Raw genomic sequence first — 19,253 nt, 5'->3', positions numbered from 1 at the left:
ATACAGTGAAAAATGCAGTGTATCTAAATGAATACAGTATCACAAAACATAATATTGTGATACTCATGTGCATCGTTATTTTCATACACTGTACTTTACCAGCACTAGAGTCTCTGTTGTGATTTGTCGTGGTCTTGCTCGTATGTGGGATAGGATATGAAACATACGATGATTCCAACATTATCCAGGTTTCTGATAAATCAGACTTTATGTCTGAAGTGCAGGTATTATAAGTAACTGACCTTCAATTGAGGCTGTCCTGTCCACGTTTTATGATCCAGCCTTTATTTTATTCTAATTGTATTTTGAGATATTTGTTTCTATACTATACACAGTGCATTCTTTGGGTCTACATTAGAATTGGTGAAGCACTTAGTATTTGTTTGCCGGTCACAGGTATGAGTTTTATCCTGGCGTGGATCACATTATGATGTTTCCATGGAACATAAGTAACCGGCGTTTATGCAGCACCATAAGCGTCAGCCAGCAATTCCAATGAATGATATGATAGTGAGTGTCAGAGTGTCCCACTAACTCTAGACTCCCTCTGCGTCAGGTGTAGTAGCTGCAGTGAGTGCTTGTTATTTACATTCCCACAATGGAAAAGTGTAAGGCAGCTAGTTAGACCAGGGCCCCACTTTTCATCAAGAAGATCATCCAGTCTTCCCACCAATCTCTGCCTTCTGCTCTTGTTCCACATGTGATTTTCAGGTAAGGTGAGCATTCTGGAGGACGCAGTCCTCGATTCATTCCATAGTCAGATAAGTCAGCAAGCTGCCAACAACGATGATGACCCCAAAATGAAGCTTACAGCACATGATGTCTACAAAGAGCTGCGACTGCGCGGCTATGACTATGGAAAGACCTTCCAAGGCATCTTGGAGTCCAACAATGCAGGTGTGTTTGTGACAATAGACAATAGTGTAACACGGCACTGTTCTCATGTATTTCACCACATCGCTCTAGTATTCTGCAGTGTTTTTGCTGATTGGCAGCTGTCATGTGATTGGCTGTTTCCAGGAGACAGCGGCAAACTGCAGTGGACAGGAAACTGGGTGACCTTTCTGGACACCATGCTGCAGATGATTGTGGTCGGGCTGTCAGGGCGTAGTCTGCGTCTGCCTACCAGGATCCGCTCAGTGTGTGTTGATCCAGCTGTCCATCTGGAGAAGGTCCGCCAGCACACTGATGGAAAACAAGGTGTGTGTTATCATTCTAGTCCAAACTGATTCTCTGCACATTCATCTACATGGATGATATCGCCACCACCAGACGTCATCTGAGTGTCATCATTTCTAGTACAGCTGATTCAGTGTCAGCATTATGTAGCCATATAATCATTGGTTAACTTTTAGTGGCTAACATGGTGATGAAGTGATCATATGTCGTTAAAGTCTGATGATGTTTTAGGAATATATATATATTTCATCACACTAACATTAAAACAGTGACGGTTACTGTTTTAACCATAACCGGTTAAAACTATTTTACTGCTTTTCTATTAGCACTTTTAGCTCGTTCATTGGGATTTCCAATGCCAGTTTAAGTGCGGCAAGTTGTGCCGACACCGGAAATGGACCATCTCCGTAGCCAGGCCAAAGTGCACCTCACCAGCCCTCAAGTGGGTTCCGGCCAACCCGTGGCGATCCCCTTTCTCCCCCTCAAACAAGCATGTGTGACGCGAGACTGAACTCTTTGCAGGAGACAAGAAAGAAAGACGTTCTCACGTTACGTTTGCAGCTTCAAACTGAATCTCTATGGTTTGAAGTTTAGTTTCTTTCCTGAGTCCCTGTTTGTGCTTTTAAGATGCCTAATTTCTTGGTTTCATGTTTGCTTTCAGCTGTATAGGAGTAAACACGCTGCTTTTGAAGGAGCAGTTTGTAGGATTTGGTGGCATCTAGTGGTGACGATGCATCCAATGCTCCTCCATTCACCTGTCCCTTGTCAAATGTGTTGGAGAACTTTGGTAACTTTTCTCTCTCATTCCCGTAGCTATGGATGTCCGCGTAAACCGCTGCCTCGACAACATTGTTGCCGGTGGAGTCCAGATATGCGGTCTTCACGCCACTGTGGCCCCCCGTCGACAGCAGCAGCAGAGCCCCCCCACCCTGGAGGAGTTTGTGTTTGTTCCTTATATGGACACAGAGTGCCTGACAGCCAATGGGAAACTTGCAGAGCAGCTGAGGCTCTGTAAAGGTACAGCAGACTCACTTTTCATCCCTTTAGTTGACAGATTTCTTTTTTTAAATCATTTTGAAGCTATTTAAAATAGGTATTTAATGCACACCTTTTCACGCTTTAATTAAAACAAAGAGTGTGTATATTTTTGAGATTCCATCTGCCTCCACATGTCCTTCTAAGTCTTTGTCCAACTCAACAGGTTTGACCCATAGACTGCAGAAAAAGTTGGCCCCTCACGGTGTCAAGCTCTCCATCCCCGGACTACAGGGGGAGTCAGACGGCCCACTTCCCAGCCCCGAGCCCCCGGAGCCCGGGCTGGTGCGGCTGCTGGCCCTGCTCTGCGGCCTGGAGCTGAACGGGAACCTCCGATCCGAGCTGGAACAGACTGTGGAGAAGGAGAGGGCGTGTCTGCTGCAGGACGGCCTGCTGCAGGGCCTGCTAGACAGCCCAGCCCTCAGACACTGCCTGGACACCACCATAGAAAACAGCACGCCCGGCAAGATCAAAGTCCTCGAGGTAAGACTGAATACTAGATAAAGACACAACAGAAGAAATTGGGCAAATTTTATCCAAATGCTATATTAAGTCTCACAATATATACAGTCTTCAACCTCCTTCACCTCTCTGCCCATTACCAGGCTCTCTCCAACGATGGCCAGCTCTTCTCTCGCATGGTTGCGCTCCTCAACATCCAGCCCATGCTGCGTGTGGACTACACCGCCACGGCGACCAACCTGGACCTTCTAACCCCTCACCAGGCCACACTGGAGGAGCTGGTGGTCTCATCAGCTCAGTGGGACCCTGTGACAGGCCCAGCTCCTGGAGGTGTGGTAGGCGGGGCAGACCTTGTGGTGTGTAACCACGCCTGGGGCCCTCTAAGGACGGACCCTGCACTCCTGGTGGCCAATCTGGCTTCTGGAGCCAAACAAGGGGGCTTTGTTCTCCTCCACACGCTGCTGAAGGGAGAGACTCTGGGGGAAATGGTTGCCTTCCTCTCTAGCACCACTCAGAGCAGCAGCAAGCGAGGACTGCTCACACAGGTCAGTGGAGACGGCATCCGAATCACCTCATGATAACTGTTTTACCCTTCTAAACACACGTAATCCTTGTGCATCTTATAGAAAGTCAGTTTGATGGAAGCATCATTATTTGAGTGTGAGGATATGATCTCCCTCTTCTCCCCAGGCTGAGTGGGAGAAGGTGTTCTCTGAGGCCTCCCTCAGCCTGGTGGCTGTCAGGAAATCCTTTTATGGCTCGGCCCTTTTCCTGTGCCGCTGCCGGTCTCCAAGCAAACAACCCGTTTTCCTACCTGTGGATGGAACCGACTACAAGTGGGTGGAAACACTCAAGGTGGGTTCCATGTCTTTCTGTGTTTCTCTGGCTCTTGTCCAACAGTGACCTGAATATCATTTTCCAAGTCAGAATGACCGGTAACTGGGAGTAGAAAATGGTTGTATTGTAACGAATACATCCTTGTGGCTTCAGTCATCATTTACAAACGGGGCATTAGTCATAACTGTGTGTTCCTGTGTGGTTGTGTGCTGCAGGCGAAGATGGCAGAGTCAGACTGTCCAGTGTGGTTGACTGCCTCTAAATCCCACTGCGGCATTGTGGGAATGGTCAATTGTCTACGTCAGGAGCCAGGTGGCAACCGAATACAGTAGGACACATTCTCTACCGTAAAACACGCATCCACAACTGGGCCACAATATATCTTTTAATATCTATTAACTGAAATGTGAAGTCGTTTTTTTATTTACTGATTTTAAATGTTCTTTAACTTTGGTAAGCTTTGCTTCATAATGAACAGTTTAGTCAGTTAGTGATGCCGCACTCACATTGTGGATCATGCAGGTTTGAAAAGTAAAACTTGTCTGTACTTTGGTATTATAACATCACATCATTCATACCACCATTCACTGTGTGAGCCTCTTGTACGTCGCTGTTGTCTCACTTATTTATCCATGTATTGGGTCAATTTAATGTTTTTTGTACTGGGTCTCCTTTTTATGTTACCAGCTGTGCATTCGTGTCCAATCTAAACGAGTGTTCATCAGCGCCGAGCCTCCAGCCGGCCCACGAGTCCATGCAGTCAGTGCTGGATGGGGATCTGGTCATGAACGTGTTCAGAGATGGGCACTGGGGCGTCTTCAGGCACCAGCTCATCACTCGAGGTACCAAAACATCAAACGGTCCCTTATTCTGATTCTTGTTAGTAGTTATATCTGCTAGTTTGACTACAGACGTGTTGTAGAACAGTGGTGGCATAAAAGACATGAACAAAGTTAGAACTAATAAGTCAACTTTGGAGGGGAAGCAGCATGTTTCACCTGTCAAACTTCAACAGTTTGGTGAACCAAGCTCTATTTTAGAAGTGTTAGTGGAGCGATAGCAGAATTCATTCCTATACATTAACATTGATTTCAGGTTTTTTTCTCAACATAACTGTTGCAGCAGTACTGGTCAGCTCTGGCTGCACATGTCCCGCTGTGTGGCCTAATGCAGCGCAGCATACACTTATCCCGAGGAGTTGAATGTTTATAACTTCCCCTCAGAATGGTTGATTTGCTCATGGCTTATGGTTCCATTGAAGCATTTATCCGTGTCTTGTGCTCGTCAGATCTAAATGAAGAATTGACGGAGCAGGCCTACGTCAATGTGTTGACTCGAGGTGACCTCTCCTCTCTGCGCTGGATCGCCTCCCCGCTCCGCCACTTTGTGTCCAGCAACCCCAACGTGCAACTGTGCCGCGTCTACTACAGCTCTCTCAACTTCAGAGATATAATGCTGGCCACCGGCAAACTGCCACCAGATGCTATTCCAGGTAGAGTGTGTAGAAGACCCACAGCAATAAATGTAGCACTTCGATCTCCGTTCTTATAACAAAAGTAACCCTCAACATCTTGTTGCACTAAACTACACAGAATGTGAAATAACAGCGGCCAAATTGCGACCCTGTTCCCCTTCCCTTACTTCTCCTGCTTATCACACACCATTTAGGTGACCTAGCTCTGCAGCAGTGCATGTTGGGTATGGAGTTTTCCGGTCGTGACCCCTCGGGTCAGCGTGTGATGGGGCTGCTGCCTGCCAGAGGCTTGGCTACAAGTGTGGATGCCGATAAACGCTTCCTCTGGGATGTTCCCTCCAGCTGGTCAGTGTCACATGGTTAAATATGCTGTGTGTACTTTTACATCTATCTCTGTGAGGACAGTGTTTGAGTTTTAGACCTTCAGAGTGAGGACCTTTTAGCCGGTCCTCACTGCTTCAAAGGCCTGTTTGAGGGTTCAGATTTTGTTTTAAGGATCAGGTTAGAATGAGGTTTAGTCAGGCAAGGGTTAGGGAATGCAACATGTCAATGAGTGTCCTCACAAAGATAGAAGAAGAGGGGTGTGTGTGTATATGCTTTTACAGCTATTTTTGTGAGAACCAATTAACTAAGTTTCTGCATTGCTGCTCTCACAACAGCATGAAGGATTGTTACTTCATACTATATAACGGCAATAATCGTGTGTGTGTGTGTGTGTGTGTGTGTGTGTGGGTGTGTGTGTGTGTGTGGGTGGGTGGGTGGGTGTAGGACACTGGAGCAGGCGGCCTCAGTGCCGGTGGTCTACGCCACGGCCTACTACTCTCTAGTGGTGCGCGGCAGGCTCCGCCCCGGAGAGACTGTTCTCATCCACTCAGGGTCAGGGGGTGTTGGCCAGGCTGCCATCGCCATAGCACTCAGCAAGAGCTGTAAAGTCTTCACCACCGTCGGTTAGTATTGACACTCACATTACACACTGTCATCGGGATTTCTTAGTAAAAATCCCTAAACGTTATTTTTTTTTATCAAATATTAAATGATGTTCTTCTCTTGCAGTAATTATGACATGTCAAGTATCTAATAATTGTGAGACATAGTGCATTATGAGTCATAGATATAACTAAGAGATAGAATGTGATAGAAGCTCCTTTAACCCTAACCTTTGTGGTGTATCACCAGGCTCGGTGGAAAAGCGGGCCTACCTGCAGGAGAGGTTCCCTCAGCTCTCAGCAGAGTCCTTCGCTAACTCCAGAGACTCCTCTTTTGAACAGCACATCCTGCTCCACACAAAGGGCAAAGGTCAGACAGCTCTCACTGTAGCAACTAGTAATGGTTGACAAACCATGCTTCACAGTGTTTCAACATATTCTCTCTGTAGGATTTCTACAATAAGAGCCACCTCTTAAAAAAACAATAGCTTTGATGTGTCTTTGTTTGTCGAACAAGCAATCGCTCATTTACACTGTGTGTGTGTGTGTGTGTGTGTGTGTGTGTGTGTGTGTGTGTGTGTTTCAGGTGTGGATGTGGTGCTGAACTCTCTGGCTGAGGAGAAGCTACATGCTAGTATTCGCTGCCTGGCCAGACATGGAAGATTCCTGGAGATCGGCAAATTCGACCTGTCCAACAACTCCCCACTGGGTCAGTAGGAGGCCTCGGGCTCACACACTCAGCCTTATTCATAGTAACAGTGCAAGTGTCAGTTACTCCTTTCATTTCTCAAATAGACTTACAAATATATAAAAGCAAGTTATTACATGTTCCTCTATACATCAGGAGAAATAGCCCACTTGTTTCTCTTGATAATAGTAAGTTGAAGAGGAAAAAGCAGGAACAGCAGAAAAGTTTCTGGGTGAAATATTGCTGCTATTTCAATTTCTGATCAAGTAAAAAAATGAATCTCTCACCCCCTATTCCGGCGATGTACAGCTGTACTAATAAAGGCAAGAAGCCCCTCCCTAATAAAAACATTTGAATCCTTCGCTGAGTCAGAACTCAACCCAGTCAAATCTGAATAGAAAGATTTGGTGAGGATATATTATCCTCAATGTCTATGAATCCACTTAGAGATTACATAGTAAACAATTAGTCTATGATTTCTCTCAGGGTGTAAGAAGGGTTGTTACTCATACTATAAAACGAAAAATCTTTTCCAATAAAAGACTCCTGTGTGCTAACAAGAGCTGAAGCTGTGCACACATTTATGTCAAAACACACTCACCAAACGAGTGTGCCTGTGTCACTGTTCTAACAAACTAGAATAACCACCTCGGCATGTGGTCTGGCCGATCGGATCCCAATGCGAGATCTCAGAGCGTAGACGAGTAATGCGTCCTGGTATGATCAGATGACAAACGAGTGTTACCATGGCAGCAGATTGTTCCGGCTGTGCTTCATCTGCAGCATCATGTTGTCGTCATCTCTGCAGGCATGGCTCTGTTCCTGAAGAACGTGACCTTCCACGGCATCCTCCTGGATGCTCTCTTTGAAGAGGGCAACCGGGAGTGGGAGGAAGTGTCCCAGCTGCTGAAGGAAGGCATTCTGGGAGGTGTAGTCCAGCCTCTAAAGACCACAGTGTTTGAGAGGGACCAAGTGGAGGAAGCATTCAGATACATGGCTCAGGGCAAACACATTGGCAAGGTCCTCCTGCAGGTCAGTATCTCATCTGAGCTTCAGCCTGTGATGTCAGTGTGAGGATAACTGAAGTCCCTGTTAATAAAGGGATAATCCTAGATGTTCTCTGTTTCTGATTAAGTTCACATACTTGTTATGCGACTATGACTACAGCATGTACCTCTCTTCACACAGGTCTGTCATGAGGAGAGCGGTTCAGCAGTCCAAACTGCTCCCACTTTGTCTTTTCCAGCGATTTGCCGCACCTTCTGCCCCCCCTCCCACTCCTACATCATCACCGGTGGACTGGGGGGCTTCGGTCTGGAGCTTGCTCAGTGGCTGACAGAGAGAGGAGCCCGCAAACTGGTGCTGACCTCCAGATCCGGCATCAGGAACGGTAAGGCAACGTGACGTGAGTGTGCAGAAGGAGCTCAAGTATTTAAAGCACAAACAACACTGATATTGTCTGGAAACATAGCCTAGTAAAAAAGGAGAGGAGCAACCTTTTCACAGTGTGATATAAAGCCAGGCTACATCACAGTTTTTAATGCTTCATACATTTCTGTTACAAAATTATTCTAATGCATTACTTAAAAGGATGCAAATGTTTAGGTGTTATTCCCACACTCCACCTCTGTGTCACGGTGGTTAACTGGCTTTCACAGCTGATAACAGTGTTCATGTTCCCTAGTGCTGGTCCACACTGGGTGTGTTGATCCTGGTGTGAGGGTGTTATTAACATTCCACCTACTCATCATGTTGCGTTATCTGGAAAGGCTCGGGATAAGATGCACAGAATGACCAATGTTACTATGTTATACTGATACTATATGAGTTTTCATGACATCAGAAAATGAAAGGAAAGAATGTAAAAAAAGTTTCACTACACCTACCAGATAAGTTCCTGTAGGAATAGTATAGAGGACCTTAAAATGATAGCAAGTGAACTTGTTCTGTTACCAGCAGTGCTTCTGCTTTAATGAATCCCTGCTGAATAATATAACACTTAAAGACATACAACAATCACATTTCTAGTTGTATTGGAGAGGTTGAGTAAGCCACCTTTTGACAGCGTAGGAGTTCATGTCCTTATTTCTTGAGTTGACAGAATGAGGAAAGTACGATAACTTTGTGAAGATGCTCAGTGATCTGTGTAAAATTCTGGTCAACCCTGATGAAGCTCATGATATCAACCCACGCAGCTCATTGCTTGTAATTAGCTCCACCTTTTCAGTCTGGTTACTATTGGCTTCACACACACCACCACTGGTTTGTCTGCCAGCACACCGCCATCCAACTACAGAGGCCATGGTGTCTCCTCACCTGAGATTATGGATCACTGGGCTGTTTTAAACCAGTGTCTGTGGCCTGTCATGAACCGCTAATAACTTCCTGTAGATGTTTGATTGGGCAAACTCGGATTCAAAGATATCTTAAGATCTGTCTGTACTGCCCACGATACAAACCTGGAATCATGGACGATCCACACTGTGCAACATGTGCCAGTAATTCGGCTCTTGGTGCTGCTGTAACTAGTTTACTTTACAGTTTTCACTTTTGTAATTGTGTCTAGGTTACCAGGCGAAGCGAGTGCGTGAATGGCAGAGCCGAGATGTGGAGGTACTGTTGTCGACCAATGATGTCAGCACACTGGAGGGAACGGAGCGACTCCTCGCTGAGGCTGGCTCTCTGGGCCCAGTGGGCGGTGTCTTCCACCTCGCCATGGTAACACATCATCAGTCTACTTTCAGTGACATTTAAAATCTGAAATCATAAACATTTTGTTTTCTGCAAATGTAGAAAATACTGGCTATGAACATAATGTAGAACTCAGAAATGGAGTAGTGAGACCATCTAACGGTGGTAAAGCCTCTCACGGTTAGCTTGTAGCTGAGCTTAATGGACATGTTGTTCCCTGCTGTGATCTCTCTGAGCTGTCCTTGTTTCATACATGATTAAACATCAGAGTGTTAACACTGCTAAAGTTATTGTCAAGATCCAATATTCACACGGATCAAAATAAATACGAATACCTTTTTTCCATATCAAAATCCCAAATAGTGACTCTAATTTTAGCCATGCTAGCATCGTGGCTTGATGGCGATGTCTGTCAGTCAGTCAGTCCACCACTTTGCTGACTGACTGAAAGATCTCAGTAACTATTGGATGGATTTCCATTATTTCTGCTTTCATTCATAGTCTATATAGAGGCCTCATGAAGCTTGCTGACTTGGCATATTTTGTCCTTTTTAGTGAAATGTCTTGACAACTACAACAATGTGGTTCAGACATTCATTGACTCCAAGCACCAGTGTCTGTAGGAGCAGCCTCACAGAGCCACATGCACGTCTACATGAGGCCATGGGAGGGAAAGCTGCTTTCTCTTAAATAGTCTCACTGACTGGGATTGTTTCTATGGCAGCACTGCTGTCCCAGTTGAGACGGACTCCTTAATCTGCTTCTCCATTTACATTACGTTCACAGTTATTCCACTTTGATCTAAACTTCATCAGCATGTTTGCTATGTCGTTATCAGGTGTTGAAAGACGGCATGCTGGAGAATCTGACTCCTCAGCTCTTCCTTGATGTAAACAAACCTAAATATGACGGCACCATAAACCTGGACAAGTAAGACACACTCAGTCGTCTTCTGTTTGAATCAGGAAACTTAAATGAAGGACTTGTCTCTGGATCTTGATGCGCTCGTGTCCTTTCCCTCTCCAGAGTGACCAGAGAGGCGTGTCCCAACCTCAGCCATTTCGTGGCCTTCTCCTCGGTCAGCTGTGGCCGCGGCAATGCTGGCCAAAGTAACTACGGTTACGCCAACTCAGCCATGGAGCGTGTGTGTGAGCAGCGCCGCCACGATGGCTTACCTGGACTGGCAGTGCAGTGGGGTGCCATTGGTGACGTGGGCGTGGTGCTGGAGACCATGGGCGGCAACGACGCAGTGATTGGCGGCACCCTGCCGCAGCGCATCTCTTCCTGCCTGGAGGTGCTCGACCTCTTCCTCTGCCAGCAGCGGCCGGTGATGTCGAGCTTCGTACTGGCAGAGAGGGCGGCAGTAAAGAGCGAGGCGGGAAGCCGGAGAGACTTGGTGGGCGCTGTAGCTCACATCCTTGGTAAGCTGTCAAACATGTACATTCTGGTGGCATTGGTATGTATATATTCTAAAACACTGTAGCATTTTGAACGGTAGTAAATGCCATAAATGATGGTTCTAGATCATTCATTCATGTGAGAGAGAGAGGCTTTTTGATATTTCTTGAGTTGGATTTAATCAACTAGCAGAACGTTCACCGTGCCCTTCTCTCTCAGGCGTGCGGGATGTGAACAGCCTGAACGCTGATGCCTCCTTGGCTGACCTGGGCCTGGACTCCTTGATGGGTGTTGAGGTTCGCCAGACTCTAGAACGCGACTACAACATCGTCATGGCCATGAGGGAGATCCGGCAGGTCACCATCAACAAGCTGCGAGAGCTGGCCAACAGCAAGCCAGGCGGATCAAAGGGTATGATGGAGCGCCTCTAGATTCCTTGAGGATTCTCTGTAGGAAGTGGCTTTTTAAACACCAACAGAAGGAATGAGTTTTTTTTGTCTCTGCTACTATTCAGAATCTGAAAATGCTGCAGCTAAGAGGGACGGCGTTCGCTCTTTGCTGGAGTCTGATCTGACCCAGCTGTTAGTCAACCCCAGCGGCCCCACGGTGACGCCACTCAACAAGGTCCAGAGCCAGGAGAGGCCGCTGTTCCTGGTCCATCCCATCGAGGGCTCCATTTCCGCCTTTAAGTTGCTCACTTTCAAGCTGAGCGTGCCTTGCTACGGCCTGCAGTGCACCCACGGTATCGTGTTAACAAACACTCTCATAAATAACAACCAGCATATCACCTCGCTCATCAGGAGCCGTCACAACAGAACTTAGTCCTTGAATTGCTGATGATCAGTCCTAAATATTATTTTGTGCTGAGTCACAGATGGTTTGACTCTGGTCTTTACTGATCATGTAATGCTCTTCTTTCATTCAGAATCATGCTTATTGTTGGAGAATGTTGACTGTTTTGGGCCGTCTGGTTATGTTTCCTTTGTTGATCACCACCACATTAACACAGATCCACCACTTTGAAGTAGATGGTGATAAATATATATACATACACACACAGACACAGGGCTGTGAGTGTTTCCATGGAAGTGATTATACAATGACCAAGCTGATCTCTCCCCCAGCTGCTCCTCTGGACAGCATCCAGTCCCTGGCAGCCTACTATGTGGACTGTATCAGACAGGTTCAGCCAGATGGGCCCTATCGCATCGCTGGCTACTCCTTTGGTGCCTGTGTGGCGTTTGAAATGTGCTCTCAGCTCCAGACCCAGAATCTGCTTGTGGAGTACCTCTTTCTGCTTGATGGATCACACTCCTATGTGGCAGCGTACACGCAGGTGAGAGCAAGGAGCTGATACATACGCACACACACACACACACACACACACACACACACACACACACACACACGATACTCACTTTAATGATGGAGAGATTTAGATTCTCTTCTCTGTGGGGAAGTCTGGGAATATCAGGGACACATATTAACTCCACATTAGGTAGTTTAAGACAGCTCAACATGAGTGTTGTGTGAACACTGTGATTTGATGTTTCAGCACACAGCAGAATTGAAAGGAGAACATGTGCATTTAATGTTGTAGTTTGGGGACAACTCGAGTGGGTCATGTCAAGTTAACTCCGTGTTTGGTTTCCAGAGCTACAGGGCCAAGCTGACACCAGGCAAAGAGTCTGAGGCTGAAACCGAAGCCCTGTGTGCCTTCATCCAGCAGTTCACTGGCATCGCGTACAACAAGGTAGACAGCACACACACACACACTACATTCCAGCCTTTCTCCGGGTGCTTGAAGAATGTTGAACATCCACACTGACTACTTGGCTGTGAATATTGTGGCGGTTTTAAAGTCATGAGTCCTGGTGATCATTTACATGATAACATTCCTCATATGCTAGTTGCAGCCTTGTGTGCCACCTGATGACAGCACACATTTGTCAAGTGTAGCTCTAAACATTGAGGACTTCGAAGGCAACATGAAACTACTTCTGCACCTGAAATGAAGAGAGATGGTTTAGATCCTCTACTAAACACAGGAAGTCTCTCGGTTTCTAGTTGGCATTGAAATTCTGATCAAACAATTGAATGGACTCAAATGGCAGCGCATTGAATGTGACATCTTTACATTTGCTGAGACCGAGGGTTTGAATGAGTTTTGCGTTAACTATGGCAAAATAAATTCAAATTAGGATATTGGGAGAAGGCTCCTACATCCCAGAATATAACATAGAGGACTGAGGACGGTTAGGCAGACAGCAGTGATGTGGAACATCATGTGCTACCCTCCTATGTGGTTTGTCCTCATTTACATCCTGGTCTGGTCATCACTATAATTCTATTTCTTCTACCAGTACCTTTCTATAGCGTTTTCATTCCAAGTGTCTTCTGTCTCTGCAGCTTCTGGAGACTCTTCTCCCACTGCCAGACCTGGAGGCCCGTGTCAACACCGCGGTGGACCTGATCACCTCCAGCCACAAGAACATCAGCCGAGACTCGTTGCACTTTGCAGCCACCACCTTCTACTACAAGCTGAAGGCTGCTGACAGCTATGTGCCTAGCTCCAAACTTCACGGCAACGTGACGCTACTGCGTGCCAAAACCAGCAGCGAGTACGAGCAGAACCTGGGAGCTGACTACAAGCTCAGCGAGGTAACGTCCATACGAATACATGATTTTCATGCTTAGCACATGTTGTGTCTCAGATACGCTGTCTTGTCTCGGTTCATAACGTCCTCTGGAGGCGCTATGTGAATTTCACGAGCTATAGTCACTGTATCTAGCAAGTCACATGTCAGCTGGTTTACTACAGCTGTATGAACCCAAAATAAACCGATTCTGCTGTAATTGAATCGCAATAAACGGATAAACAGGGTGCCGAAATAACTACATAATGATGCTGATTTGTAAGAAGTCTGAATTAATTCTGTTAGGTGTGTCCGCGAGACAGCAATCTATTTTACAATGATCGATCAGCTGCTCCATCAACACTCAAAAGAGTCCTAGGCATCAATAGGTTCACACCGTTATTGTTTACACCATAGACGGTCTGTGGTTTCTACACATGTAACTCTATGTGTGTAGATCTGTCTGGTCCCTGTACATATATGAGGTAGAGCTCTGGGGGCCCACAGATGGCTTTTATCCTCTATTTCAGATTTAGCAACGTCAGGAAGTAAGTGACGTCAGGAGGAGAATCTGAAGGCTGATAGGCTTTCGCGACACAGCGTCACGCGAGTTACTCGGAAAGTCTGCTTCATGTTTGTTGTGAACACGGCATTGGAATGAGACCCTCATATCTACAAAGGCAGCAGGTCCTCTTCACATGTTTCTATAGTAGCCTGGAAATGACAAACCGAACGCTGGCTTTAGAGAGACTTGTGTGTGAACGTGAGCTGAAGAGTGCAACACTGTGGTACCACCAGTACACACATTACCTTTAACCGCATCTGTATTCAGCTCCTTTTAGGCTCACCTACATTTCTGTATCAGAGATCATAAAATGTCCAGGAAGGGGAAAAGTATAAAAAAGGTAGTTCTGTGTAGCTTTAGTGTTCTTGCCTTTGACAAGTAACAGTCTGGCAGTTAGAACTAAGCCATCCTTAAATGAAATAATCCCACTACAGGATTTGTTCTCTCATCATTGCTGCATGTGTGTCGATTTTCTTTCTTCTCTTAATATCTACACTGTAGGTGTAAACAAATGTGAACTTTCAGTTGCCCTACACAGGCGTGATACCAATATCGACCGACCGATACACACACGCTACAGCACATGTAGTGAGTTTATGGCAGTAGTGAGGAGCTATAACGCTGATCAAAGATGTCCTCCATAGGGTGACTGTACAGCACAGAGATCATTAGGAAGATAAACTCTCGTCTGTCTCTGAGCATCTACGAGCCTTAAATCTCTGTCTGCTTCAATGCTGAATGAGCTGTGTCTTTCTTCAGGTATGCGATGGCAAGGTTTCGGTCCACGTCATCGAGGGAGACCACCGCACCTTCCTGGAAGGAGAGGGGGTGGAGTCCATCAGCAGCATCATCCACAGCTCACTGGCTGAGCCTCGGGTCACAGCAAGGGAGGGCTAGACATGTCCACCCGACCTCACCCTCCAACTCTCACACTAACATCTCAACATTCCCAACTTTGTTTTATACTGTGAGAATAATACACAGCATGTTTGCGCTCTGTGCCATTTTGCCCTGATAGCCCAAATGCACCTTACGGCACTTTTTTTTTTTTTTTTTTAATCTCATTGGTAAATTCAAGCAATGGACTCTCTCCCTGACCTATCAGAGCTCTTAGCTGGTGTCTTCCTGTTTACTAAATGAAATGTGCAGTTCTGAGTTATGTCACATTATGTTACCATGTTACATTCAGCCTTGTTTTGGATTGTAGTTGGGACCCAATCTCTCGAATCAAGAGTCGGCTAAACCCCCCTGATTCATTCTACAATATTCATTAGGACAACAGTATAAATATAAGTAAAACATCTGCATTATGAATTACACAACACAAGATAATTACTTAACATAGCTGCTTGGTCATGCTCCTGTTCCATCTGTCAGTGTTCATAAAATGACCAAACAATATTCCAAACTGAGTAAATGAGTCTAATCTGTGTCCTCATAGAAGCCTAACACAGCTAACCATCTGTTGTATCTGTAGTCTGTTAGCGAGCAGATCAGCTGATAGTATCTACACACTGTGTAGGCTGTTGTTCACTGTAGCTAGTCGAGCTGCTACATGGTCTGCTAGATAGAGGTATAGATAGAGGTAGAACCAGTTTCCCACAGGTGTCTAAATCCTGTTGAGCCAACTGTGTCATTCCTCGAGAACCTTGATATTGCCCTCTGAGAGTAAATGGGTTTTACATCTAGAGAAGGAAGGACGGTTATTGTCTTCTGTTTCAGACAGCATGGAAGCATAAAGAGCTCGTCTACAGGGAGTAGCGTTAGCGTGCTCTCTGGACAGCCACTCTGTAGGTGACTTTGTTCCTCGGTCCTCATGGAGCATACGGTCATCCTCGTCTTTATCAGAGGAAGGATATCGGCTACATTAAGTATCATACACATACCAACCTGTCACTCAGTTAACTCTGGAGACCAGCGCAGAGAGCAGGCCAGACTCCAACTGTTCAAACCCATAAGAGCACCACAATACAGTAGAACCCTGCACAGTTCCCACTGTAGGAAGAACAGCGCTGCGTTAGAAACACAAGTGTCTGCATGTTGTGTAAGGACGAGGTGGGACGATGGAGACTTATGTTTGAAGGCTGATCAGATGCCAAAATACTGAACTTTCTCAATCATTTTATCCTCCACGGAGATGATCACCAGGTAAACAGAACGAATACCCGATCCACGTTACAAAGTATCTATCAGGAGTGATGGGCCAGTGCAGCTCAGTTGCTGGACGACCTTGCACTGAGCCAGGTTCATCTGTTGCTCTTCCACCCGGTGTGTTTTACTGAACCCTCCATTCTGGCATTATTTGAAATAAATGAGGGGGCTGCGTCAGTCAATGTTTTTGACCAATTCAATGATTAACTATAATCAATTATTATCACGTCTAGACTGTAATAGAATGCCTTACACAGCATGTTCTGCCTGTACTTCTAACAACTAGAAAATAATGTAGCATAGCATGAAAGGCAGAGTCCTGCTGAGCAATGCACACACGGTCAGCTGTTTGTCACGTCTGTGCTACTCAGCCGTTAGACCGGGTTATTATACAACGGTACACTAACGCATGAAGGACTTGTGTCTTCTCCTTTAAATAACATGTCCATGTCCTTTACCCAGTGAAAGCCCACAATGAGGCTCTGCTCTTCTCTCTCACTGTATGTGTGTTTAACTGCCATGGGGAGATGACTCCTGACCTAGCACTACTGCATAATAGCATTGGTAATATGACCATTTGGAGTTAGTTCAATATTAATTATGTATTCATTGTTTGTTTATTTTGTCAAAAAGAAGTTTGTTTACCTGTGCGTCAGGGGACACAATCACATCGTGTTGCTTTATTTTGTTTGTTTCGTCATCTTTTGCCACGAAGCGAAGCGGGAACTGTTGTTACTCTCCTGAGCCAAACCAAAACTCACAAATGATGGAAAGCTTCTAAAAAGCAATTATTGTGATTTATGTGGTGCAGTATGTCATAAATCACAATTTAGTATAATTAAGAGTAATATTACTGAATGACCCCGAGACCATACTGATCTATAAAATAGATGCTGTTTACAGGAAGAGGGGAAACTTGTTTTATTTTGAAGTTTAAAGAATGATCAATACCGCAGATTTCTGCCCTGATACTAATAATATCTAACTATTACTGTTTATAACCAACAGTTACTATTATTATCCTGCAGTAATTTAACTAAGATTTGTAAGGAAGATGCTGCATCTGATAGAAAGATGACTTGTTACAGGGCTTACTCTGGTTCATAAGGAGCCGTTCTCACTGATGGGCAAACAGCAGCAGGTAGTCTGATAGCTGAAGAGTCCAGGCTCATTCCTCCCAGCTCACAAATTTGCCAACAGACTTGTGAGTGCGAGAACTGGTGACAGTCGGTGTTTAGTTAGACCCATAGTGATGCACTGAAAAGGTTTGGTACGTAAATGTTGCATCCTTTCCCAAATCAGCATTTAGGTTGTGAATGACTACTAAGTTGTATGTGGACATAACTGAAGTGAACTTAACTGGGATCTTTGCTGAAAGAGCTGTCTCTGACTCCAATGACCCTCACTACAGCAGCAACATAGCCCACCTGATCCCTGAGACCTCCAATCTGGTCTATGAAGGGTCAGCTGACTCCAGGCAAATGTGCTGCTTGATTTCAGTGAAAAGGAGAAGGAAGGGACAGTATGCTCATCTCTTGTATTGTGATGACTAATAAAGGTCTCTTGCTTATCACTTCATTCTGACTATTTTGTGTTTTGTCATAAATTTATCAGTAATAAATGTGATGTAATAATGTCTTGCATCACATAAGAATGTTACTTTGTTGTATGTGTGCCCAACACAATCTCCAGGTCTGACAACTGAAGCCACTGCATACACATATACACATGCATTTAACCCATCCCTAGGAGCAGTGGGCTGCTGAGAAGCACCCGGGGAGCAGCCAAGGATCGAACCTCTCTACCCAGTGAGCCACGGCCGCCCTCATGAGCGTGAGGCAATAAATAATGGCAATTGAAAAATAAAGACGTTTGGTTCATTCTTTAAGCCTAATTTAATTTAACTACCTCATTGATTTAATTGTCACACTTAAATCCTGATTTGAATGGTTAAACAAGAGGTCAAAGGGCCGAGATGAGGAGATATAATGTTGGTCAAATGCAGTTGTCCAAATAAAAGGACTCCAGTTTTATTGCCATTGAGTTACAGAAAGTTTGACTCTAGGGAAAGAAATTGAAAATATCCTAATCTCACAAGACAAGAGCACAAACCAGATTAATTGGCTCTCTTTCCTTCTTTGCTGCCATGTTACCGGTCTCGTGACCCCTCAGGTTGATCTCTGGAGCTGTAGGCGGATGCAGACCGTCAGAATGAATTGAGTTGGGAACCAATGCAACAGACTACCAGCTCTTTAGCATGTTGGACACACCAGCATGACACTGTCTCGTAAATTCCCATCCAATAACACTGGTCTGCAGAAGACTGCTGTGGGAGGAGGGCTGTTGAAAACTGCGACCGTGATATGAGAGAAAAAACATGTCAAAACAAGTCAAATACTCCCCTAAAGGCAGAAACCTTCAGAGTTAGTGCTGGCATTGCATTGTGATTACATTCCTGTATTTGACTTGTAATGCTGTATGCAGGTTTCCGTGGATCCTGGTTATACCTGGACCATGGTCTGGCCTCCTGCCGTGTCATAATCATTGACTGTGTTGTAACTCTGTTATGCTGTTAATTCTGTATACATGACATCTATCACACTTCTGTCCATCCTGATAGAGGGATCCCTCCTCTGTTGCTCTCCCTGAGGTCTCTTCCTCTTTTCTCCCTGTTAAAGTTTTTTTTGAGGAGTTTTTCCTGTTCTGATGTGAGGGTCCTGGGACAGAGGATGTCGTATGTGTAGAGATTGTAAAGCCCTCTGAGGCTAATTTGTAATTTGTGATTTTGGGCTATACAAAATAAAATTGAATTGAATTGAATCTCAATTCTTCTGATTCTTCAGTCTGCAGTTTATCTGCTCACATGATTTCCATCATCACAGCTTTGGCTTACAAGAGCTGTTCTAAAACACAGCACTCTTCTGTCCAAAAATGACAGAAGAGTGCTGTGACGTTTCCGTGGTCGGAGAGAGGACTGAATCCATCCTCACTTTGATTAGATTTCATTTTCTTTTACAAACTGTCACACATCACAAAGACTATTGTTGAGGTATCCACCAAAAATCCGAGACACACCACACCCAAAACAGATCTCTTTATTCTTCCAGTTAAATAATATATTCACCAATTGATTAATCGCCCTATTGAATTGAAGATTAAACAAATACTTGAAACAGAGTAAAACTGTGGTATGCTGTGTACTGCAGATGAA

The 19,253-nt window shown here is 45.2% G+C and overlaps 1 protein-coding gene across 1 annotated transcript in view; it reads left to right on the top strand.

Annotated features, from left to right (window-relative positions):
- fasn (fatty acid synthase) overlaps positions 1-17,620 on the top strand; it is a 70,464-nt gene extending 52,844 nt beyond the window's left edge. The window contains exons 19-42 of the mRNA XM_031873869.1: positions 712-897; positions 1,021-1,200; positions 1,993-2,196; positions 2,381-2,697; positions 2,820-3,221; positions 3,367-3,531; positions 3,729-3,841; positions 4,201-4,355; positions 4,802-5,005; positions 5,182-5,332; positions 5,756-5,934; positions 6,164-6,283; positions 6,500-6,622; positions 7,410-7,633; positions 7,790-7,991; positions 9,168-9,319; positions 10,131-10,222; positions 10,319-10,713; positions 10,910-11,101; positions 11,205-11,432; positions 11,815-12,026; positions 12,345-12,443; positions 13,100-13,351; positions 14,651-17,620. Of these exons, the coding sequence (XP_031729729.1) occupies positions 712-897; positions 1,021-1,200; positions 1,993-2,196; positions 2,381-2,697; positions 2,820-3,221; positions 3,367-3,531; positions 3,729-3,841; positions 4,201-4,355; positions 4,802-5,005; positions 5,182-5,332; positions 5,756-5,934; positions 6,164-6,283; positions 6,500-6,622; positions 7,410-7,633; positions 7,790-7,991; positions 9,168-9,319; positions 10,131-10,222; positions 10,319-10,713; positions 10,910-11,101; positions 11,205-11,432; positions 11,815-12,026; positions 12,345-12,443; positions 13,100-13,351; positions 14,651-14,788 (4,685 nt within the window). The 3' untranslated portion in view covers positions 14,789-17,620. The remainder of the gene's footprint in view (positions 1-711; positions 898-1,020; positions 1,201-1,992; positions 2,197-2,380; positions 2,698-2,819; positions 3,222-3,366; positions 3,532-3,728; positions 3,842-4,200; positions 4,356-4,801; positions 5,006-5,181; positions 5,333-5,755; positions 5,935-6,163; positions 6,284-6,499; positions 6,623-7,409; positions 7,634-7,789; positions 7,992-9,167; positions 9,320-10,130; positions 10,223-10,318; positions 10,714-10,909; positions 11,102-11,204; positions 11,433-11,814; positions 12,027-12,344; positions 12,444-13,099; positions 13,352-14,650) is intronic.
- The last annotated feature ends 1,633 nt before the right edge of the window (positions 17,621-19,253 follow it).

This window comes from Anarrhichthys ocellatus, unplaced genomic scaffold (genome assembly GCF_004355925.1).
Source record: "Anarrhichthys ocellatus isolate YVR2014 unplaced genomic scaffold, GSC_Weel_1.0 scaffold76, whole genome shotgun sequence".
NCBI classification, from domain to species: Eukaryota; Metazoa; Chordata; class Actinopteri; order Perciformes; family Anarhichadidae; genus Anarrhichthys; species Anarrhichthys ocellatus.
The sequence above is the reverse complement of the archived record's forward strand: the minus strand, read 5'-3'. Positions and strand labels throughout refer to the sequence as shown.